This window comes from Camponotus floridanus, unplaced genomic scaffold (genome assembly GCF_003227725.1).
Source record: "Camponotus floridanus strain SB8 unplaced genomic scaffold, Cflo_v7.5 scaffold129, whole genome shotgun sequence".
NCBI classification, from domain to species: domain Eukaryota; kingdom Metazoa; phylum Arthropoda; class Insecta; order Hymenoptera; family Formicidae; genus Camponotus; species Camponotus floridanus.
The window spans coordinates 322,488-347,710 of NW_020229247.1; the positions used below are offsets into that span (position 1 = coordinate 322,488).

Genomic DNA, 25,223 nt, shown 5'->3' on the forward strand with positions numbered 1-25,223 from the left:
CGACTTGCCATCGGCATATAAAAGACATATTTCTTTTCACATCACTCACCCTGCCGATGCCGGGCAAAGTGTCGAGCCAGCAGAACGTCAGGATGGCAAAAAAAGCGATGACATGTATGTAAAAGAGAGTTTGCATCACCGGCGGCTTAGGGTAGCTTTTTGGTTTTATCGTGGGATCCGGATCGGTCACGTGCAACAATCGACCACCCTCCTCTTCCGATCCACGACGGCGAATATCGCGGGAGGACACCAAACGGGACACCGTGTACAAGAACGAGTTGTGCTGCGTCGTCAACATGTGGCACACGTTTTGTTGCTGAAAGCCAGAGATCGCAAACGTCACTCACTTCATCAGTCAGCTGTTCGGAAAATGAAAATTCACTGATCGCGCGGGAAGCTAATCCGTCAAGTGAAAAATGTAATCCGTTTAAAAATTTCCAACAAAAAAAGAAAAAAAGAGATAGAATTTACAAATTGCATTATATAGTGATCCTCTTTAAAACATGATTCGCGAGTAAGTAACTAATCTCCTTTTACGTGGGAATTAAAGTATTTCCCTTTGTCTAATTAATTTAAATTCTGTTTTTTAATCTCCTCGCTGAAGGAGATGAGAACCGCGCGGAATTAGAAATCCCCTGAAGATTAGTTTTAATAAGGGTCACGACACAGTATATATCGTTGAAATTCCCACGAATAAATTTCAATTGACGAAAAAGGCCCGAGGATGTTAAATTACCCCGGTGGTGTAATGCCGTTCGAGCAAGGTGAAAAACATGGCGAAGGAGGCGAGGGCACCCACGTAAACGAACGTCCAAACTGCCCGGACACCCCAGGATCCCCTGGTAGCGACTGTTGTATGCGAGGAAACCTCCCGGCCACGACAACGAAACTCGTCGCAGAGACCATAATCAACGCTTATAAACAGACCCACTATTATGGTCGTGCTCGAGAATATTCGCTGCAGACTCATCACTGAAAACACTTACGGTCAATATTCCTCTCGTAAACTTAATGCAAAATTGAAAAGAAAAATTATTCACTCCGAAAAGAAAAAAAAATTTGTCTTTAAAATATATCTGAAATTTAAATACAAATTTTAATTTCAAAGATAAAAAATTTTTAATCTCTCTTTATGACTTTTTTTATGTAATATCATAAATATTTTCCTGGATATATAAATTATATATCCAGAAATATTTTTCTAAGTACTGACTAAGTACTGACTTTTTCAGTTAAGTAGTGCTAAGTTTCTGCGAAATAAAATTTCTTTTGCGAAATTATTTTGTTCATTACAATAATTATATTACAGGTTAACGACTTTAAGACACTCACTTTTCCGACAAAAGAAGAAGTAATAGACGAGGGAAAAGACGAGGGTAATGCCCTTTATCGGATCTTGTAAATGGCATAGTACTCTATTCCGATCGAGTGATAGGGTGACTAGGATACCCGAGAGAGCATATAGAGTGCTTATTTTGATCAGACCGCAGCGGGATATCCTGACTCGCATGCTGTTCGGTATCAGTGGTGGTGGCGGCGACACTTTATCTGCGACAAAGTACACCATCCCCAAAATGCAGGCGGAGCACAGGGCAGTGAAAAGGAGTCCTGTGAAACGGGATACAAGTCGTTAAAGAGCTAAAATCATTGACGTTACAAGAGAAAAGAAATCACCGCGAGGTTTTTTAATTATCAAAAATTGATTAAATGTCTGATGTCAATCAAGTTTAAATAGCTTTTTTTTATATTTTGTTTACCGAATAAATATTTTCGTGTTTTAGCCAAATATCAAACATGAAGAGAAAATTCAAAGTCCGAATAAAATAATCAGATTGAATATATTTTAGCAGCTGTTATAGATGTGCCTCAACTAGCTTCAAAGATCGGCATCTATTATTGGGTAGTAGGGTCGAATGTTTCGCATAACTCACATACACATACACACATGCTATTGCTTTTTTTCACGGGGAGATAATTTACATAGGTCAGCGCGAGCTGTAATGTTGGAAATGCGAGAGTTATACGATGATATGCGATCACGGCATACGGCAAATATTTTCGCGGATATAAATACACAAATTGTTTGCAGTAACTACGATCCCGAGAGATTAGGTCGCGATGCTCGAGATTTCTAATCCCGGGATTACGGGATCCCCTAATCGATCGGTCAATTCTCATCGATTCAGCATGTGCCGTACCTACATATTTAGAGCACGTGCACGTGTATGTGTGTGCGTGTTTGTGCGTCTACCTGTGTAAGCGCTGGAGACAACGGCCACACTCTCGAGATAGAGCGGATACGTGATAACGAGGACGGTTACTGATATCGCGACGGACACGAGGGTGCCCAGGAAGCGGAGCTTCTGCCAGTTCTCGCGATCGGTATCGAACAGCTTATCGCCACCGGCCTGATAAGCGACATATGGTGACTCCTCGGTGTCGGTGTATTCTTCGATCTCGACGTCGCTGCCGGTGCAGCGGAGTTCCTCCTGTTCCTCGTCGTCCATCATCGTCGACACGCAGCTCGTTAGGCTCGCCAGCTTGGCGGCTTTCTCGTTATTCTATCGAAACGAGGACGGCTTAGTATTTCGTACGATAATATATTTGTAGCCTAAATTTATCTCGACAGATTACTCAGCTTATTTTACCTCTGTGTAATCTAAATGACATCTTTTCTCAATGTAATCGTATGTTTTTAGTTTTCTGAATTATGCGAATTTAAAAACGATATCGCATAAGCGCATTTTATTTTTAGTATAAATAATAAAATTAATTTCGCAGACTTTACGACTGATACCAAAGTATTTTTAGACGGTAGTCTATAAATAAACAAATCAAGTTTCTTATTATGTTTTCCTGAATATAAAACAAATCTAGTAATTGCAATAAATTTCTATGAAATGATTCTGATAATAGGACGTGAAAATTAAACGGTCGTATTTAAGTCGAACTGCATTCATAGCATTTGAATAAGGAATTCAACTTTACTAATAGTTTGAGATATATGGCAATTACACAGAAAATGGCCGAATGATATATGGAACGCGTATATAATGAAAGGATTATTTTCACAATTTTTACGGAAAGTTTAATAGAAAATAAAAATATTAAATCAATTTCTTAAAATAGATCAAACTTAAAAGATGTATTTAAACAAATTGATAATTTATTTTGTTTTAAATCTAACAATTGGTTGTCTAATTATTACTCTAATTATTTTTGATAATAATTGTAATTAGATTAATAACTAGACAACTAATTGTTAGATTTAAAATAAAGTATTATCTTTGATAATAATTGCAATTAGAGTAAAACTATTAATTATAATATAATTAATTATAATATATATAACTAATGTTGTATATTAACTTACATTACATTTTAAATATTTTCGCATCTGTTAAAATTAATTTCTAATTACGATTCTAGATTGTGGGATTTCGCGAACCTCGCCCTTTTCACGGATCTTAATAAATGATTAAAAGAAAAACAACCTCTTTGTATTTAATATTAAAATGTAAATGAATTCTTTGTATTGTGTATATAACAAATGTATATATAAGTAAGAGTAAATACATAATAATATTTTTTGTGTATATAACAAAATGTATATATAAGTAAGAGTAAATACATAATAATCTTTTTTGCAAAAATATTGTTACAAAAATAGAGTTTATGAAAATTTTTATTGGATTGATCAATATTTTTTCTAGTAAATAAATAATAAATTTTTTTAATAAATAATAAATAATAAGAAAGTGTTCGAAATAATATCATATAAATAAAATGTTAATTGTGTAATAATTAATTTATAATTATTTAATGATTGAATAATGAAATATCATTACTCCAAAATTATTGGAGTAGAAACAAGTTTTCAACAGAGATTTTAATTTAATTAATATTAATATTGCTAAACAAATTATACATATCAATTTAATAATAAACAGTATAAACGTGCAACTGAATGTCTTTGTTATTCACATCTTTTATTCGCTTGATAATAAAAAGATATAGCCAAGTTTTCATTGATGATCAAGGAGATTCTCATTCGAAAAAAAATTCTCCCCCTATTTATACATCACTAAAGAAAGGGAAAATAATGGAGGCAGACAGTGTACACCGTCCCCAGAAAAAGCGCAACATAAACAAAGCAGCGCCTGTCATCAGACGAAACGTCAAATCTTTTCCACCAAGATTGCTTATCAGCACGTTAAGCTAATTATCTGTCAATGACAGATACGTCAAACGCTACTATGACATTCGGAGGGAAACAGAAAATCAATCGAACAACACATTGCGAATTAATCCACGTTATCAAAAAATCAACGCTTATAGAGAAAATTTATCAGACTCACCCTCAAGAAGGAACCTAACCTGACACCGCCCACGGTCGGGGAAAAACGTCTGCGTTTCCCCGGTTATTCTGGATCGTCGCGTCCCTTTTGCGAGGTACTCGCGTCGATCGCGTCGATGACGAGGGATGATAAAGACGACTACACGCGGCCCGCGTTAATCGCGAATGATCGCGAATACTGCGTCGCGCGATAAGGCAAGCCAACAGAAACCGCGACTTCATCCCATCGTTGGTGACGAGGAGAACATCCTCTTTGTGTTGCGACCTCTGCCGCCAGTCTGTCGCCAGGACCGTATTCGGCGACGACAAGCAGACCCCTTTGCAAAAGTCATCGATTAACTTTGCTTAACCCTATATTTACTTGTGCAATTTCACCATAAAATCAGAAATATATTTCGAAAATCATCAAAAAAATATCAAGTTTAAGTTGAAATGCTGTTGATTGATTAAATATCGTGATGCAATAATGATTGATATCAACAAAGTAAAGAGTTAGATAGCTTTAACATCGATTTAATCACTTTTGCATCACACAATATTAGCTTTGGAATAATTCAGTATATATTTCAATTACATTATTCATAATTCGCTGTTCGTTATAATCTAATAAAAAATTCTAGAATTATAATTGTGTTAAATGTTAATTTGAAATATTTAAAATTAAATTTAATCTTGAAAAGATTATAATATTGATAATTAAATTTAAGATGCATTTCACGCTGGTAAATGTAGGAAATAAATATGAATCTAAACAGCAATGGACGTCAAAGCCAGACGTGATATTAATATGTATATACAATATATATAATACGCCGCATTAAATAAATATGTATGCACACATTTGCATGTGGTGTACATATCGTTCTTTGATCTTATCAAGTCTTTATATGCTCGAGTGATTTTACATTGTAGCAAAAAAATATGCAAATAATCGCTTGTTTAGTTACGTAAGCAGATAAAGCCCGCCCACGTGCAAGCTCAGCAACAATGAACATGCTGAACCGTTGTTATATACAGAATAGGATATTATATACAGAAGGAATAAAGGTCCTTCCTTTAGATCCCCCAAGTATTCCAAGTAAATTACGCACAATCGTTTATTTTGCGCAAAATTCGCTTTTCACAGTGTTTCACATTAAATGCCTGGATAATTAAGCTCGAAATTAATTTTCTCTCAATGTCACATCCACGTTAAATTATGCTCAATTGCACATTCAAATCTGAAAAATGAAAAATTCATAAAGTCTCTGTAGCCTTATACAAAATTAATTAAAATATAAAAAATTAAAATTTTTTTCTGACAACGGAAGATCGGATAACGAAAGAAATATAACAAAGAATCGGAGATCGAGACAAAAAGATTCCGAGACGACGGTGCGCCTCTTGCAATATGTACGGTCTTGATTTTGCGCATGGGCATAAGATGTATGCGCGACGCAAGTCACGCTCTGCGCGCTCCAAATTAATTCTGAAAATTCTGAATTATTTGCCGTGGGATATTGAGAGTAACGCGACGTCACGACGAGAGTACGTTACATCATTCCCTTAATCCTGTCGTAATGGACATCGCGCAAACTATCATTAATCATCATTACCTGCACGAGTGAATCTCGAGCATCGCAATAATTGAGCACCGAGATAAATTGAAAAATAATATGCGATACACATATAATATTATGTAGCTAATCGAAACATCCATATCGAATTTTCGATGTGGACGTTTGGAGAAAACTTTATAAAAAAATTAACAAATATCGATAAAGAAAGAAGGGATATATCTGTGCTTCATTCAAAGGGATAGATATCTGCTTACGAGGGTGAAAATACAATGTTTTCTAGATCTCGTAACTAATGTAAAAAAAACACACACATTTTATGCATTTGACAATCCTTGAAAGAAAGCAAAAAAATGCGAAAAATTGCAAATTTTTAGAAAAGAAGTCTTTTCGCAAATTCGTTTACGTATAATTGCACCACCTAAAATTTACATGGGATTGAAGTGGAGCAAGTGGTAGCCACGAAAAATTAAAGTTCGGAAAATTGCGAGAAAGACTGGTTTTTATTCTGCTCGCACACAACAATCGCATTATGCGTTTTTCAATGGCACATTTAAATTCGAATCTTACGAGACTCGAGTCTGGCATGTTGAATAGAGAAGAAATGTAGCATTAAAAAAATAGCGGAAGAGGGAGGGCGGAGGGAAAGGAGGCAAAAAGAGAATGTGCGAGAGAAAAAAGAAAAGTCAGTATCCCGAAAGAGTTATTATTTCGAGCGGAGAATTTAATCGCGTGAATTAGGATAATAGCGTCATAAATCTAAGAGGGGACGATGTAAAATCTGCATATAAATCGTGCATTCTAGTAAAATGCAGTTATAAATATAATGGCAACGTCGTGAGATGTATGTGCGTCGATATTAAGTAAATAATGGTTATAAATATATGCATTGTGTCAATATATTTAGCGTTTCGAATCTAATGAGAGAGAAATCGATGATATATACATGCAGTACAATTCTAGCTCCCCGTAGCCTGATAATTACTATTGTTTGCGACTAACGGAATTGGTTGATTGAACCGACACTCGGTGGATAATCGAGGTCTGGGCGGCAAGTAAACGGAAACCGATCAATTCATCTCGATATAATACCCATTGTATTTCTATCAAATGACGATGGAAGTCGACTTCCCGCGAGATGAATACCACAAAGATACCGTCGACGTGGCGAATTAAATAGTCTCGTACAAAAGTTTAAAAGAAGAGGTCGGTTACGTTTTAATTAAGACGAAAGCACCTGGTAAATTGGGATACAAAGCTAATCTACAAGGTGCCTCGCTGATTCTTTGTTAAGAGATTCCGATGATTCCACAATATCGAAATTCTTTCTCTTTCAAACTTGATTCTATTGGGAAATGGAAAAAAGGGAAGGATCCCTCGCGTGACTCCTCTATAACGACAAGCGAGAAACAGACGATTTTAAACTTTTAAATGAGATGCGACGCGAATTCTTTTGCGCATCTCGGCCATTCCTGACGAACGTATTCATGCTGCATTTTTGTTAGAGCATCTCAGCTTGATTTTAAGTTTGATTAGTAAAATAAACATATTGTCTCTCTCGAAATCTCGGGACTTTAATCAACTGTCGTATTTTCTGAAATTTTACAATCTCGAAAAATAAATCGCGATTTAAAATTTTCATAAATTTATTTAAATTTCAAAGCAAGATTTTCTTAATTGTGTGCCAAGAACTTACGTCTTTATTTGAAAAAAAATTTACGTTAATCATAAAATTTGTCAATAAAATTAAAATTTACTGTTCTCTATTAAAGTTTGACGTTTCTTTTCTGTCACATGTTAATCACATGTAATTTTTTAATCACATATCAAAGTAGAAATCTCTATTGAAATAGAAAATGTTTAAATCATTCTACGCTGTCCACGTAAGAAATTGCTCAATGAAGAATTGTTGCGAAAAATCTTACGTAGATTACTTACGTCAACAATGCACAGGTCACTAGAGGCAGTGGTTTCTAAATCCGGAGAGACATATGCGTATACACGTATGAAAGCAAGGGATATAATAAGATACAATAGCTAGATTTTTATTATAGTCAGTCGACTTATATTACAGTCGATAATTACAACGTACGGTGTCTTACTTTTCTTTTTATAAATTCTTTTTATACTTTAGCGTGAATCCGTCTAACTTTGCGCCTTTTACCGAGCCGTTTTTCCGCGAATCTCGTGTCAAATACATGACGCAAAGCACAAGCGAAATTACTTCAGGCTTTAGACTCGTTAATATTCGGTACAAGTTACGAGACACGCGATCAAGCGAGATATAAAGAACGATATGCGGGAGTCGACCTTTCGAAAAACTTGGCTCGATCGGACGAGACGGTGGATTTGTACCGAAATCCTGACGCCGTGGGGGATGTCGCCCTGATTTCGAAATGATATCCACACCGCATATCCAATACAGATTTGATCAAGTTCGATTTTCATCCCGAAGTAGATGCAGTAATCTCTCATCGGCGTACAGAACGCATTCCGGTGTAATTTGCCATCATGATGCAACGGCATAATCCACGTACGCGATAGAGCAGCTATTAATTATTTCCATTAATAACCGCAACTCGATGAGGCCATCTGGGCAATCTTCTCTCGCGCAGAAATTCAATTCTATGTATCAATAAGATTGATACCGGGGTAATCTGATTAAATAAGTTTAAGGATTTAATCAAACTGCACAGAACGATTTTAAATAATTAATGGTCGGTCTAAGATTTCTAAATGATTAAGAATTTTCAATATTAATCCGAAATGTCCAAGTTCTCTTTCGATTGAAATTTAAAAATGTCAAAATTATTTTTCATCGGCAGACGAGGTGTCTCTTAGACGCAAGTGTCAGTCGTGATTGAAAATTGCAAGTCAAGAGATTCGCACGCGATACGTGATTCGATGAGGAACGATTCGTTCGTTGCGTGCGGCTCTTTGCCTTCCATTTCCGAGCCGAATGACTGAACACACTGCTGTTACGATTACTAGGTTCCGATCTCACCGCGAATTTTCTAACGGACATTTCCTAACGAGTTTTCAGAGCGCGGTGAAGCTCGCGCGCTAACCCGGCGACTAGTTAACCAAGTTCGGTTTTGCACTCGCATCAATCGTCCGCGAGTAGCACATGCATAATGCTTGTTACAGGTTGATATGACAGACCTGACGGCCTTCTAAATGCAGAAAGCGCGAGTAATACGTAAATTAATATCGTAACATATTATATTACTTGCATGACGGCTGAGCGAGCCATGTATAAATTTCAATTTTGAAATCGAATATTCCGATATGAATGTAAAATTAAATCGATTTATTAATGAAATTAAAAGTATCATTTTTAAATTAATCTTCATGATGTAAAAAGAAATTTTTCAAATTATAATTTTGTAAAAAAAAGAGAACCAAATCAAAGTATTCCTTTTATTATAGTATTTATTATAGAGTATTAAATTAATTTATTAATTTTCTCTGTTAATGAAATTAAAAATATGTTATTTTTAAATCAATCTTTATAATATACAAAGGATTTTTGTAGAATTATAATTTTGTAAGGAAAAGAGAAACAAATCCAAGTATCTCTTTACGTATTATATTATCAAGTTAATTTATTAATTTTTTTACTTATGTATTTATGAAATTAAAAGTATGTAATTTTTAAATCAATCTTTATAATATACGAAGGATTTATTAGAATAATAATTTTGTAAGGAAAAGAGAAACAAATCCAAGTATTTCTTTACATATTATACATATTATATTATCAAGTTAATTTATTAATTTTTTTACTTATCTATTTATGAAATTAAAAGTATATAATTTTTAAATCAATCTTTATAATATACGAAGGATTTTTTAGAATTATAATTTTGTAAAGGAAAGAGAAATCCAAGTATCTCTTTGCATATTATATTATCAAATTAATTAATTTAATTAACGAAATTCAAAGTACATAATTTTGAAATCAATCTCTACAATATATGGATCTTTTAGAGATATAATTTTTTCTATAAAAAATCAACAACACATTTCGATCCAACAGATGAAATTGGAAGCTTATCGATGCTTACCATAGACAATAAGCGTATCGATCGTTTGCTGGGACTGACTTCTTGGGGGATGATACAGGTGAGAGGGCCGTCCTATGCGCGCCGCGACGCCACGCGACGTCGCATCGTCGACGGGGCAGCCGTGTCACGTGACGACGGAAATCGGCGTGAAACTCGGAGCCGCGCGCGGCCTCCGTCAGTCAACCTCAGTCGGCGCGCGGCATCCGTGTGTGGCGTATCGCGCTTAGTTCCGTGTCGGAAAGTCGATCGGGCCACCGGTCGACGAACCCTTGGCACGAATCATCCCCCTGCGAGATCTCGCGTTCTTCGTACGAGGAAACGTTCCCTCGAGCAACGAATAAACGATCGATCGACGATGCAATTCGCTCCTCTCGGCTCCTCAAGTGCATCTAATTGAGTGCACCGCAAGTATTTCCCCCGACGCGACGAATGATTGTCCCCCGAAAGCGTGGATCTTTGCGATTTTCGCGAGTCCTCCTCAATCGATCGCCGGATTTCAGGAAGGAACTAGGTCGGAGGCGACTGTCCAAGTGTCCTCGATTAATCAATGTCGGTTTTGACCGGCTGCGAATCGAAGAGTGAGAGGAAGAAAGTAAAAAGACGGTCCAAGTAGAGAAAGACATTTTCGATCAGCCGCAATCCTTCCATCTTATGCTCGTTTACAACGTAATCGTTGCACGTTATGCGGCACGCACCTCCGTGACTGCACGCATTAAGGGCATTAAGGGAACGCGCGTTGCGAGCATCGAGAGCACTTGACGAGAAGAGGGGAATCGAGCGCAGATAATCGGGATCGATCACGCGCCGATTAAATTCAAAATCGAGCCAAAGGGAACGCGCTCGAATCGGAATCGAGTGGCCGATATCGAATCCGCACAAATTTAAATCGCATGATGTAATTCTGAGAAAAATACAATGGGAATAAAGACGGAATAAAAAGATAATAGAGAAGACAAATTGAAGAAAACGCGGAATCTCAACGAAGAATAAGAACCAAGAGTTTCTTCCACGAGCTGATGCAAATTGAATTAAATACGCGCTATAATTTTAAGATACGACTGCGATATCAAATACAGCGATACTGAATTTCGAGCTACACACCTACGCAAACGAGACTCTAGTGGAGCAATATTAATAAAAAAAATGAAACGATCTCGAGCAAATTAAAAACAAGAATTAAAATGTTGAAGTATGAATTAGATGATTTCGTGAAAAAGAAAAGGAGGTAAGGGAGAAAAGAAAAGGAAAGTTTTAACGAGGTTTAACACATCATTTTCGCGTAAATTCGCAAACGTGAAATCGTACTCTCGCGCACGCAATATCACCGCAAGAAATTCTCGTCGGAGATATCTTTTTCGCGTTCGAGGAACTTGTAATAACAATTCTCGCGGGATAAGAGAGCGCAAGAAACTCGAGAAGAACATCTCTCTCCTTTCCGGTTACACATCCCTTACGGGGCTCGCGGGATAATAGAAAGTAATAAGAGTAAGAATAATAAACGCGGGGAGAATAAAAACGCTTAATCCCAACGGGATCGCCAGGAAGGGAAGCACATGCTGGGAGGAGAAATAATTCCCTTTCCGATATCGTCGTAATGCCCGAATCTGCTGACAACGCGATGAAACGGAGAGACGGCTTCGTCGGGGCGAGATCTCGATAATTTCAATCCATTTGCGATCTCTTTCCCCTTCGTTTCCGATCGCGGGATGATCGAGTTCGCGCGTCGAAGTCGCAACGTCGCTCTGCGACTCGATAATTTGACTGGCATTCGACAAACTTAGATGCCACTCCGCTCTACCCGAGATCTCTGTCCACTTGGAGACAATTGTCGCGACACTCAAACGCAGTAATCGAAAGATAAGGACAGCGTTTACAGCATCGTTTCAACGTTCGAGAGAGCCCAATGCATCATACTAGCCGTTACTATGCTTGAAAAGAATCGACGCGTCTCGTGAATGGCCGATTCATCTCGCGAAAACGTGGCATGTTGCTGAGGAAACTTTAAAGGAAGAAGGAAAGAGACGGAAAAGAGGAAAGTCCGTAACGAGATGGAAGACGCGTCAAGATGTTGCGAGACGCGAAGTGAGTATACATTTTCGCTTATCGTATTGCAATTATTAGATATAGCGCGAAATATTGCGAAATATTACGAGAACACATTATATTATATTAACCTTACGGTACATTATATTAATCTTCTTCGCGGACATTTTTATTATATATTATTATATATTATTATATTATATATTAATATATATTATTATATTATTATATTATATATTATAAAATATTGTAAACTATTTACGAGGAAATTTTCTCAGACAATAAACTTGTACTTTTTACGTTAGAATTTTAATATTACTTTTAAATTTCAATATTTTTTACATCCTAATTTTTTTCAACATGGTATTATTTATTGATCGACTTCACGAGAATTTTATTAATCTTCATCGCGGGTATTACTTATTATTATTACATTATTTATTATATAATATTATGTTATTTATTATTTATATATAATTATACAGGGTGGAGCCGCGTGTTCTCGACCGCGGAATGAGCCGCATCAGCCGACGATGCAATAAAAGAGGCAAATTAAGACTTCATTCTCCGCGATAAAAGTGCCGGGCGTAGTCGGACAATTTGTAAGGGAACATCGCGCCTTAACGACGAATTAATTAATTATCAAAGCCGCCGTCGCGACATTGTTAAATCGAGGCTGGCTAGCTCCGACGGCCGGTTGGCGGCCAACCTCGTTAACGGCGTGACATACTAATTGAGCTCGTGAATAATAATTATGATTGGTAGCGCGGAGACGTGTCAACTCGCATCATGGAGCCGCACTGTATGTTAATCCGAGCTGCGTCGTGTTGTTATCCACGACGCGCGCAAAACGTCGGGGCGCCTTATCGTCCCATCTAATCCGCCAGACCGCGAAATCTCCACGGAATAAATTATCGTATATTATGCCCGTCGCTGTCGCACGCTTTACGTTCGCGCATTACATTCGATTACTAATTGATGGCCCGATGACGCGATGGCACGGTTTATTTAGACGCGTGATACGATGTTGTTTCATAATTAATCCTTCGCACATTCGACCGTTGATATCTAACTTCGCATTCGTAATGTGTAATGTATGCACGTAATTCGGTATTGTTCCCCCTCGAAATGTAACTGAAATTAATCTATAATTCCTCACGCAAAAAAATGAATTATTTATTTTTAATATTCCCGTCATGGTTTTATTTGATGGATTTATTTCATAAAATAATGTAGCGGCTGTGCAAGTTTGTGTAAAAATTTAAATGAGGATCGCAGATTTGATGAAACTTGATGCGTTCGATAATACCTGATTTCCTGGATTATTTTCGAACACGTAGATTTGTGAAGAATCTAGATCCATTTATTAAAAAAATCACGTGGTTCCGAAATGATGGGCGTGCGAGGAGCAAACGAAAGGAAGAAATATCGCGGACAATGTAACGGTTTATTTAGACGCGTGATACGATGTTGTTTCATAATTGATCCTTTGCAAATTTGACCGTTGATATCTAACTTCGCATTCGTAATGTGTAATGTATGCATGTAATTCGGTATTGTTCCCCCTCGAAATGTAACTGAAATTAATCTATAATTCCTCACGCAAAAAAATGAATTATTTATTTTTAGTATTTCCGGCATGGTTTTATTTGATGGATTTATTTCATAAAATAATGTAGCGGCTGTGCAAGTTTGTGTAAAAATTTAAATGAGGATCGCAGATTTGATGAAACTTGATGCGTTCGATAACACCTGATTTCCTGGATTATTTACAGACACGCAGATTTGTGAAGAATCTAGATCCATTTGTTAAAAAAATCACGCGGTTCCGAAATGATGGGCGTGCGAGGAGCAAACGAAAGGAAGAAATATCGCGAACAATGTAAGTGGTAGTTATAACCACTTCTGTTCGTTCGGCGAAAAGCAAATTATGGTCACGAGGGGCATTCCATTACATGCGTAATTACAAACTTGGACGAGGAAGCGCGGTCGCTCGCAAGAGCTACGGGACGCTTCAAACGTGAAGGCACGTGTGCGCGCGTTCTAATTAACTCTTAATTAAGTAATGCGACTAACAAGCGTGCGGAAACACGAAACATTTCGCATCATGTAACTTCCGAAATTCCGATCATAATAACACGCGCGAGAAATTTATTCTCTCGTCTCGATGAATCTTCCGTCTCGTCAACGGTAACGTCCGGTTCTCTTTCATTCTCCCAAATAATTTCCGACAAAGGAATATTCCCTCGATGTAAAATAATCGCATCCCTCTCGAGAAATCCTTCGAGAAATCCTTCGAGAATCCTTATAAAAATTCGTCCGATTTAATAACGCGAATCTGAAAAACAGAGTGAAATTAGACCGCAAAAATCGGCTACGTTATACGATCGCGTGCGTATCGGGAGATTAGGAACTTGCCGCGTTATTTAACATCTCGGCTCGAGAGAGTTCGTGTAACTTGCAATTTAGCGGGATACCGCATTACGCGGTTACCAGCGAGGGAAATGCCTTAAATCGGCTCTCGGATATCGCGAGATAAAATTCGCCGCTGAGGGTTAACCGCCCTACCTCAACTCGTACTCGGAACTCGCATTTATCATAATCGTGACGCCTTTATCTGCGAGTCTAGGATAAGTGGAATGGACCTGACGTGTTCGGACGGATACGCCCTGCGAGCACGAATGCTTCCCGTGTTTCGATTAAGGATTAACATCGTCTAACAGAAGCGATTGTTGATCCTCGACATCGCCGTTATCCGCGATTACACTTTACGATAATGCATCTCCCTGCGCGTCTGACACGCGCGCGACATTACCACTCTGTTCGCAAATTGTTATTCCTTGTATAATCGCGATATATGATTTGACCATTTCTCGATAATGCATTCAAATATTTTAAAATTCTCGAAACGAGAGAGCAGGCTATTGCATATTTTATCATCAGTGATATTTGAACAAGCTGTTTCAATTTTTTATCAATTTTTCGGTGCCTCTTTTTAATATTATCGAATTTGGAACGAAAAGCTTTTTGAAATAGCGGGGGAATAAATATCAAGAAATGTCATTCGATCAAAAAATGTGCATATTAAAAGGGCACGATTTACGGGATATCTTATTATCAAAATGTGTTTCCTTAAAAGCACGTAAATTATTATATTTGGGAGATGTAGTTATGTTCATAATCGGAAATAATCCGGAGATGTCATTTTTTAAACCGGTAAGCTTTTTCAATTTCATTCTGAAGATTAATGTTTAAGTGATAGATACCATTATTTATACAGCTCGGAATGATTTGACTTCGACAGTTCGCAAATGAGTTCTGTCCACTGCAACTCTCACAGCTTTCTCGTATCGCATAACAAAATTCTACGGTATTCCTGCCAGCGGTTGCGCACCAAGATAATTTAATAATAATAATAATTGGAATCCGTACACGCACGATATATATATATATATTTAATCGAATTTCAATAAAATATACATGATACATTTCTTTAAATCCCGAAAAACAGCAAATTGATCTTTTTAATAGCGTTTATTCGATTTTTATTCATTGAAAATTCGCGTAAATCTGCAAATTATTTTTAAAAGTGACATGTTTTCTATTCGCATAAAATTTGATTTTATTTATTTGCATCGATGCATGAGCCCATATCGTTGAAACGTTTTTCTAGAGGCGAGGGGGAGAGATATATATAAATGCTTTGTGTTCAAATAAGTTGCTTTGTAAAAACCATTTGCGCCGGGAATATTTTTCCTGAAATGCGCTGAGTGAAAACGACGAATTTCCATTAGCATTTATATATTACACAAATCGCTCGATATTATATTATCTTCATCATTTCGATGTAATGCAAGAAAAGAAAATGATTTGCATAGCGCAGAGAATTCGCGAAACTCGATTATACATTTACATCGACCCATTCGAATTTGGTTGATTAAAAGTCAAGGACTTGTTACGTGCGTGCAATTCGATGTGCGTTGCAACGTTCGATATGAGGGAATTAAATAAAAAGCAGATATGGAACGTGACGCGAATAGTTTCTTCGTGACAGCGGTGCAATTAATTAATGAAAGTGTCTTTATTATAGTCGATTAAAACTTTCAATTTCCTTATGATCCGTTAAGAGATCAATTCTTCTCGCTTCAATAAAATTATCTTGTTTTTAAACTTCGTGATTATCTATATAAACTCTAGTTTGTTCTTTAATTTCTTAATATCATCTATATATATTTCTACAGGTTTTTTTTCAAGAAATAAAATACCGATCAATAAGTGTCAATCGACGTTAAACTTTATCGATAAAATTAATATGTATTTATATATTTATAATAATCTAATATATTAATATATTTATATTTCTGGAGCTCATTTAATAAAATATATAACATAATATATAAATATATAAAATGTATATAAAATATATTTAAATAATACATGAAAAAATAATACATATCGCTTAGGCCCGGTTGCTCCCGGTTATTTTAGCTTTAAGCGAGACTTAAATATATGTCTGTCTTTATTTATTTAGAAAGAAAGCTAAAGATAGACATATATTTAAGTCTCGCTTAAATCTAAAATAACGTTGATGCAATCGAGCCTTAAATTATTCAAATAAAATCATTAAAATAAATTTTCTAACACCTATATTGTACGTATATATAATGCAGTCTTTAGTAATTATTAATTTGTCCTATTTCACAAGTCCTATTTTCGACGAGTGAGTTAATTTCCAAATTTGTGCCACGGAAGCCTAATATGTATGTGTGTGTTTTCGATTAAGTTTCACTTAAGGCTTCGCTTATTGTTGGCGAGGGAGAGGCAATTATACGAGGGAGAGGGAAAGGGAAGTTTGCGCGCGGTTTAAATGAACAATCCAAACTTTCGCCATAGTCGATAACACACTTACGAGTGAACGACCCTCGATCGAGAAGACCAAGTGTCCGAGGTTATAAATAAATCGCGTGTGTGTCGTATATCTAGCTTGGATCGATCTTCATATTAAGCGACTTGAATGCCTGCTTCCTATCGTTGACAAATTCTTCGAGATTTCTACGCAGATGAAATATTGCCAGATTTCAAGTCTCTTGCCTTCTCCCCTCTTCGTGACCGAGATACGCGAGTTATCATTGTCTATCTATATTCCGATCATTATTTATAACATATGTGCGTACAATTGGGAGTGCGGAGAAATCGATCACTGTCGCTGGCAATCAAAATCTCATAGGAATTGACTATCGGTGCGAATTGAATGGCAAATCAGCAAGATATTTTTGTTCAATGAATCACATGAATCTTTCAAATTTCCACCGCTCGATCTACACAAAACTCTTCTGGATTTCAATTTCTCTTCAATTTCTCTAAGATATTTGTCGCGTATTCTTTATTTGGAGGAGAGATGCATTGATATTTTTAGTGCAAGAATAGAAAAAAATAAAACATTGATTTTTATCGAATTAATATTTTTCATGCCAAATATTATTTTCATAAATTTAACTTTCTGTTATTCATTTAAACATCTATATTATTTAAATATTTATTTTTAAAAAATTGAAAATTGCGAAGAGAAAAGGTAGAATTAGAGAAGCTTTTCAGAATGAAAGATCTTGTGCACTGCAAAATAAAAATCTTTATTAATTATTATTTTTAAGCGTTTTAAATATATTTTAGTATAAATTAGTATTTTTATTGTTTGGAGTTAACAATTACAAGTATCATTAAAAAAAATACATTATAAGATTACAATACTTTACTTTATTATTTAATTTGTTTCATAATATCAGTTTGCATTATTACTGATTTCACTATTGCTGCTAAAGTTTCCGATATAATATTTGGTTTCAGTTAAATTATATTTTGATATATCTAGTAAAATATTTGCAAAATTTCCAATATAGATATTATATAACAATTATGAGAAATATTATTTTTCTCCCATCGAGAAATAAAATAAGAAAGAAAGTTAAACATTAAAATACTACTTGCAAAATATTCGAGAGTCATATAAAAATTATTCAAAATTTAAATAACTAAGATTTGAACCAACTCCTGCTTTCTGAGCTTATAAATTATGTATAAATTTGAATAATAATTTATTCATAATTCTCACACAGCTTTATGTACAACACAACTAGATTAAAAACTATGATATATTTTTATTTTATTTTATTTTATAATTATGTTTAATATCGCGCCTTTTTTTAGATTCAACAAATGTGTCAACAAATTTAAATTTCCTCATTTTATCCATATTTCCGCACTTCTTGATTTTAATTGGTGTTTTTATAACCAAGTGTTACGATTAAGCTAATGCACGAAGATGATCGATCGACTCTTCGACAGATGCTTCAAGTCGAACGGGCTTGGCCGGAAGTTCGAGAGGGAGACCGTTTCCGTCGTCATCAGTAGCGCGTGAGACAAACGATTTAAAAATCGGTGATTCAGGGTTAATCGGATTCATGCTCGCCAAGTCGGAAAATCGCGTTACAGTTAGCCGAGTTCGACAGACGTATGTTAGTAGTTTCTCTACTACTTCCGGGTTTAAAACCGACGTACACGTAAACAATGTAAAGACGTGAGAGTCGATGCGATCTTAAGTCGTAAAAGCCGCCAAGGATGACGTTAAAAATCGATACCGAGGTAAAAAGCCGATCTGAGGTACCTCGTTTGATCCTGCTTTTAATCCATTTTAAATAAATATTCAGCAACAGGTTTTTGAAAAAGAATCAATGAAAATGAAATCTGGCATTAAAAATAATGATTCGATGAAAACTGACATTCTATTTCTCTCTTAATATTAAAGACCAACTTGCACTTTAGATAGAACAGTTCAATTACATTTATAATTAAATTTATAATTAAAAAAGCAACAAATTATAAAATTTAAAATTAAATTTTTCTTCACCGATTATAGCAAAAATAGAGATAAAATTGTCTCGAGAAAAAAAAAGAAAAGAAAACAAGTTACTTCGGGCCTTATTTAATCTTGTAATGCTTGATTCTCGCTAAAAATATGAGTTTTAGAAGAATGCAGAAGAGCATTGTACTTATTTAGTATTCGCGACCCGAAGATATCCGAGGATATCTTGTTTTTCTCTAGCATTGTCGGACTCGCAAAATACTTTTGTCGCACACGAGATCGCGAGTTTAAAGCCCATTGCACATGCGAGACCACGAGGTAATCGGCCAATCGAGAGAAAAAGAGAAAGAGAGAGAGAGAGAGAGAGAGAGAGAAAGAGAGAGAGCGCGGACTTATCACATATATATATACACGATCAGATAATAAAGAGAGAAGAGAGGGCTCTTTATTTCGCATTCCGTTCTCGTGACCTTATTCGAGAGATCAACCGGTGCGCGAGAACCGCACCGGATGAAGCGTTATTAATAATTGGGGCTTGATTAATCGAGATGATCGTCGCGTGAATTATATTATACATTACATAATATCGGACACTGTGTGTGTGTATGTGTACGTATCTCTCTATGTACAATGTTGATTAAATGTGTCTTTGATTTAATAGTTGCATAAGCGACTATCATCATAAAAAAAGACGCATATATTTTTACAAATTGTTAAATGAATCTAGGGACTGATTAAAGGGAAATTATTTTATAAATCTCCCTCTATTCTTTCTTTTACGTTGAATTCGTTGACATTACAATAATGTCATCGAATTATTCAAAGAGACTCTCAACCGGTTAAATGTCAATGAGAAGTCCTTGTCGACAAAGCTTTTTATCTTTCGCAGTTAAATAAGCTAAATATTATTCCGTACGATTCGGATATAATAAGTCGCAATCGAAATTTGCAGCTTTCATAACGGTGCAGCACGCGGGTATTACATCGAGACATGCAACAGACGAATTATCTAAGTAGAATTAACTGAAACTGAACCCGGACACGCCGTCTTTCCGACGCCGGGTTGCTCACGCGACGCTATTTTAATCTCACTTTTGCTATTGCAAGTTCGACCGAGCAACTTGCAAAAATTTCAACCATCGTTGTAATTGCAGCGTGCATCGACGTGTGATTTGTTTGCCGATAAATCAGAATCACGCGCCGCGCAGAAATCACTCTTCCGGCTGATTGCTCGCTCGGATATCACTCGATTCAGTTCCGCATGGCAGTTTGAGAGAAAAAGGAAAACGAAAGAGGAAGGTCGTTTTGCGCAATAGGCTTTAACGGGGCCGTCGACCTATACGTCACTTCGATAATGCTCGTTTTACGCGATCGATGGGGAAATCGAGAAGCCAAGACGCAGTGATTAATGCGGGCAAGGTTGTTGACCGAGGATAAGTTTCATCATTAGAGAATTTTACAAATGTCCTTTAAATGGCATTTTAATAGCGTTCGCGTTATCTACTTTCCATTTTTTTCATTTCATATCTCATATATTAATGTTACATGAAGAATAATATTTTTTATTTGTTAGAACGTCCTTATTTGACGGAAGAGAAAAAAATCTTATATATATATACATTTATTTATTTATTATTGTAGAGATACTTATTTGTACATTTATTAAAAGTTTGTTGGATTATTGTAACAATTGAATAATTTAAGAGAACAGATGAAGAAATAGAAATATTATAAAATATTGACGGATATATAGCAAGTGACAGCGCGATCCGTTTTTTCAAAGATATAATTCTGAAAATTTGAAGCATCATCACTAAGGTAAATGTAACAGGTTTACGATAAATAAGTGACGGTGACATTAAACCGTAAATATTTTTTATAGCTCGTAAACGTATACATTCATGTTTAGAGTTATTTTATAAACATCTTATTCGACGAAAAATTCCATTTATATAAAAAAAATCACTACATAGCTTTAAAAATTAAAAATTGCTAAGTGATCGTAAAAAATATTTCGATTTAATAAAAATTAAATTAATATAAATTCCGGGCGCGTAAACACATAGTTTTTACCTTATACGAAATATTTGCATGCAAAGAGAATTTTTAAACTAAATAAAAAAATGTAAAAAAAAATAACAGTCAACCGAATAAAAATAATATTTACAGAGTGATCGGATAAACACATCCAACGTAATAAATCTGTATGATTCTTACTGCCTTGCATGACGCACTTTTATGTAAACTTGACGATGATCGCTATAAATAAATATATACATTGAAAAAATATTGTTACGGCAAATAAATTTGACGAGAAAATGCAACAAAATGCATCAATGATGCGCATATTTTATGATGCATCGAGCATCATCGGTTTTATAACGCTTTTAATTCATTGGACTGTATTACGTTACGTGTATTACGTATCGCGTTTTACGTACACTTGATTGTGACATTGTGCAATGCTAATTAAAGTCCGATCTCTACATAATAATTAATTAATCGTCATGGAAGGCCGGATCGCAATCCCATTTGCAATCGCGTCGCACGATGAGACAATTAGAGATTGATACGTGAAACAATGTCATTCGTACTCGCGCATAATTTTCTATTTAGTTTGACACATTAATACGATCCAAATGCAATTTATTTTCTGTCGTTAGTATCAAATCTCACAGAACGTAATGCGAGTCAATAAAAGAATCTGTTATATAACTTAGCATCATATGCAGAATATTTGTCTCAAAATATTTCAATCATCCAAGTTATATATTAATTCGGTAAAATTTTTCAAACTTAATTCGACGTAAGTCATATGAAATTAAATTCGATGAAAATCTGACAGAATAAAATTTACCTGAAAGTTCAAGATTAATTAAGCGCATAAAATTGGCTAATTTCGACTTTACTCGCAATAATAGACCTCATATGTCTCTGTTCTCTCATTATATAGCTTCAAACAAGCGCTATTTTCGGCCAAGTCGTTCGCCTCTCATGCATTATGCATTATATCGCACTGCAACGGAGGAAGATTCTCCTAGAACGGGAAGAGCTCGGGCTCGCTCGTGCGTACGTTCAAACCTCGGACGGAATTGGATTAAGCGATTCATACGAATCACGCGAGAACGATTACAAGACGATCGGTGATAAGAAAATTATTACGCCGCCACATGCTCTGTTTACTTGCTTACCGATATACGGGGGGATCCAACGGATTCATCCGGTGTACGATAAGGTACAAGATGGTACAACACGATTTTCTCGTCTCGATTTTTGCTTCATTATAAATTCAACGAGTGATAGGTCAACCATTCTTCTTCTCTCCTCGGAAAATTAACATCTTCGACAAGGGAGAGGCGTAAAATCATAAAAATAGGTGTCCAATCTCGATAAAAAATAAAAATCAACACACGTAAAAGTAAAACAAAGAAAAATTCATTTCTGGAAATATTCTGAAGAAAAAATAAAATATTAATCAAAATGTAATTATTATAATAATCAAAATATAATTAAAATATAATAATAAACAAAAGTTTATTTAATAATTAAAATATAATAATAAACAAAAATTTATTTAAAACACTATATATTTGATATCATGTGATGTTGAAATAAGTGCAGGATTTGACAGATCCACTTTCGACCCCAAAATCAGCGTAAACAAAGCATGTATTTATAATTTCGAAGGCTGTCAAATAACGCGAATGTTGCATACTTCGTGCATACTTCTACCTCTCGTTTAGATAGACGTGACTATTCTTTAAACGCGGAAGTCGATGTGCGATAAGGTTGTCCCGCTCTAAGGAAGATTAACGAGCCAGCTTCAAGCCGTTATCCCGTTTTCGATCGCGAGGTTGCTTAATACTAACGTTTTACGCCCCGTTTAGTAACAGCGGAATGCACTGTATACAACGCGTTATGTAAATTTATCGAACGAAATTTCTCAAGAAATTGTCGACGACGCGCAAAAATATCCTTTATTCCGTGTCGCAAATAATTCAAGCTTATCGTGAAATTAACATAGAACGAGGCATTTACATTCCTCTCTCTCTCTCTCTCCCCTCACGACAGAGATAACGATATTTAATTATATCTCGATACTTCGATATTCAATCGAGCGGGCAAAATTAATGCGGAATCGTGATTTTCCCTGGTTACAAAACATGTAACCCCGACAAAATTGGCGCTGTTTTTACACATCAGCTGACGATGAAATCGAGAAAATGACGTTCCCACCGACAGAATGTCGTTATAACTTTTACCGATGTATGTTTGCTTCGTTAAAGTGACGAAATAATTAGCAATTTGCATTGTCCAATTAAATGTCTCCTATGTTTGTTTGTAATATGAATGGAATGTAAACTGAAATATATGGAAATATATCCAAACATTAATTTACTATTTTATAAAGCAGAAAGATCGTCGATCTACGTCATTTTATTCGTTGTAATACCATCATTCTCTCTTTGCGTAATTTTTTTTCTCAGCTAAAATACTGTAATATTAATGGTATTTTCAAATAAAGCATTATATTATAACGTTAGTTCGCTGCTGGAATTTTATGTATCAAGTGGCATTCACGATGGCACAATGTGTGAAAAATCAAGTGAAAAATCACACTATATCGATAAAATTGGAGTACACGAGTTTCGTTTTTCTTTCGAAACAAAATACAGGCTAACACGGAATTTTTTCCGCGCACAACAAGGGAGAAAATATTTGGGCGATCGCTCACAATCAAATTTTGTTTGCAAATTCTTATGTTGAACAATGCGTAATATCGATACCATGTGGCTTATTATTTAGAAATTTCAATAAATCAAGGGAGAGAGAGAGACACGTGTCTCAAGGCCAAGTCACACGCGATAATGCTTAAGCAATTGATTTATTTTTTTCTTTAAAGAGAATTTTTACATCGCCCCTACGCGATCGATTCGCGTGATGTTTTTCCTCTTGGCATCGCGTTTAAGTCACCACGTCGTACGATTATTGAGTGCAGGTACCCTCATGGCCATCGCGCGTAGCCTCGTCCGATCAAGACCTGACTATACTACTGACAAACGCGCGGAGACGGACTTACCGGAAAAAATGATCGATATCGACACTTATGTTAATGATTATGGAAGCGTACCGGATTGAAAAGCCGAGATAAAATATGATACATTATCGTATAATTTGTTATTTTATGAAAGAGCGAAACTTTAACGACATTGAACGTTATTAAAAACGAATGAAATAACACAATATTTTTCATTTTATTCGTCATATTTGACTGTATTACATAATTTTTTAAGGTTTAACATTTGAATTTTTTAATCATCTCAATTAAATATTAGAGGAAAATTATATCGACACAGAATAAAATATTTCACGCGACAGAGCTGGGTTAATAATAAATGTGTTTTATTATTTATAATTATATTACTTTTTTATTATATTCCATTAGTATTTGCATATTATTTCCAGTAGCATATGCTAAGCTTTTTGCGATTAAAGCTTAATCAGACTGCTGATTATATTAAATTGTTATTGCAAAAAATTATATAATTTATGAAGAGAATAATAATTAATTTCAGAGTTTCAGATAGATATTTGATCATCCGTATGATATTTTACAATTAAAGTTTGATTGTTTAAGAAGAAGAAACTATTGGAAATTTAATTATTCGTATTTATAATAATTAAACATGAACTGTTTCTGTAAGATTTAAAATTAGTGGTAAATTTCGAAAATATATTGTTTATAAACGCAATAATAACAAAGTGATACGTAATAATAATACAATTGCGTAAACGTCGGTGCTCGAATTATCAGGCAAGGAAGAAACTTCCGGTCTACTCTGCCTATATTATTATCTTCAAACTTGCAACGCTCGCTTGCAGAAGCAAACCGACGTTGATTTAATTAAGAACGGTGATTTAAATTGTATTTGCGGAAGTCGCTTATCGGTGGCACTCGAATAATGCGATCGTGGCATCCGATATACGATCGCGACCAAGATTTTATTCGCCGTGACCGATCCAACCGAGCGAGTTCAACGCGAGAATGTTACGAGAACAAATATCAGACAGAGAGCAAGTCGAGAGGGTAGCGGTAAAACAGGACGTTAAATCACTCGCTCGCGCAAGCACGCAGTGCAATTGTAGGAGGTGAAAATGACCAAGATCGAGTTCCGCACTCAATTCCGAGCTCCAGCCTGAATTGTATGCTTTTCGTAATACTGGAATTTGGTTAGCAGTAATGTAATTGGCAACAAGATACCTGGAGACAAAGTGAATAGTTGTATCGCGTCATGAGTTCAAACAAACTCGAATGATTAAAATAGCAATGTGGGCGTACG

General features: G+C 35.6%; 2 protein-coding genes across 7 annotated transcripts in view; one reads left to right on the forward strand and one right to left on the reverse strand.

Annotated features, from left to right (window-relative positions):
• The window catches only part of LOC105258715, a 90,997-nt gene that overhangs the window by 2,335 nt on the left and 63,439 nt on the right, over positions 1–25,223 (reverse strand). For 2 of the 4 annotated variants that reach the window (XM_025405975.1, XM_025405974.1), the window contains 4 exons: positions 2,252–2,561; positions 1,333–1,608; positions 737–981; positions 50–316 (listed from right to left, as the gene is read on the reverse strand). In XM_025405975.1, coding sequence (XP_025261760.1) covers positions 50–316; positions 737–981; positions 1,333–1,608; positions 2,252–2,510 — 1,047 coding nt within the window. In that variant the 5' untranslated portion in view covers positions 2,511–2,561. Of the gene's footprint in view, positions 1–49; positions 317–736; positions 982–1,332; positions 1,609–2,251; positions 2,562–4,358; positions 4,592–25,223 lie in introns of those variants that run through there. The other 2 variants (XM_011270170.3, XM_025405973.1) reach the window with 2 other exon arrangements.
• LOC105258714 (adenylate cyclase type 6) overlaps positions 10,182–25,223 on the forward strand; it is an 88,229-nt gene continuing 73,187 nt past the window's right edge. For all 3 annotated transcript variants that reach the window (XM_011270167.3, XM_025405971.1, XM_025405972.1), the window contains exon 1: positions 10,182–12,062. The gene's annotated coding sequence lies outside the window, so the exon portion shown is untranslated. The remainder of the gene's footprint in view (positions 12,063–25,223) is intronic.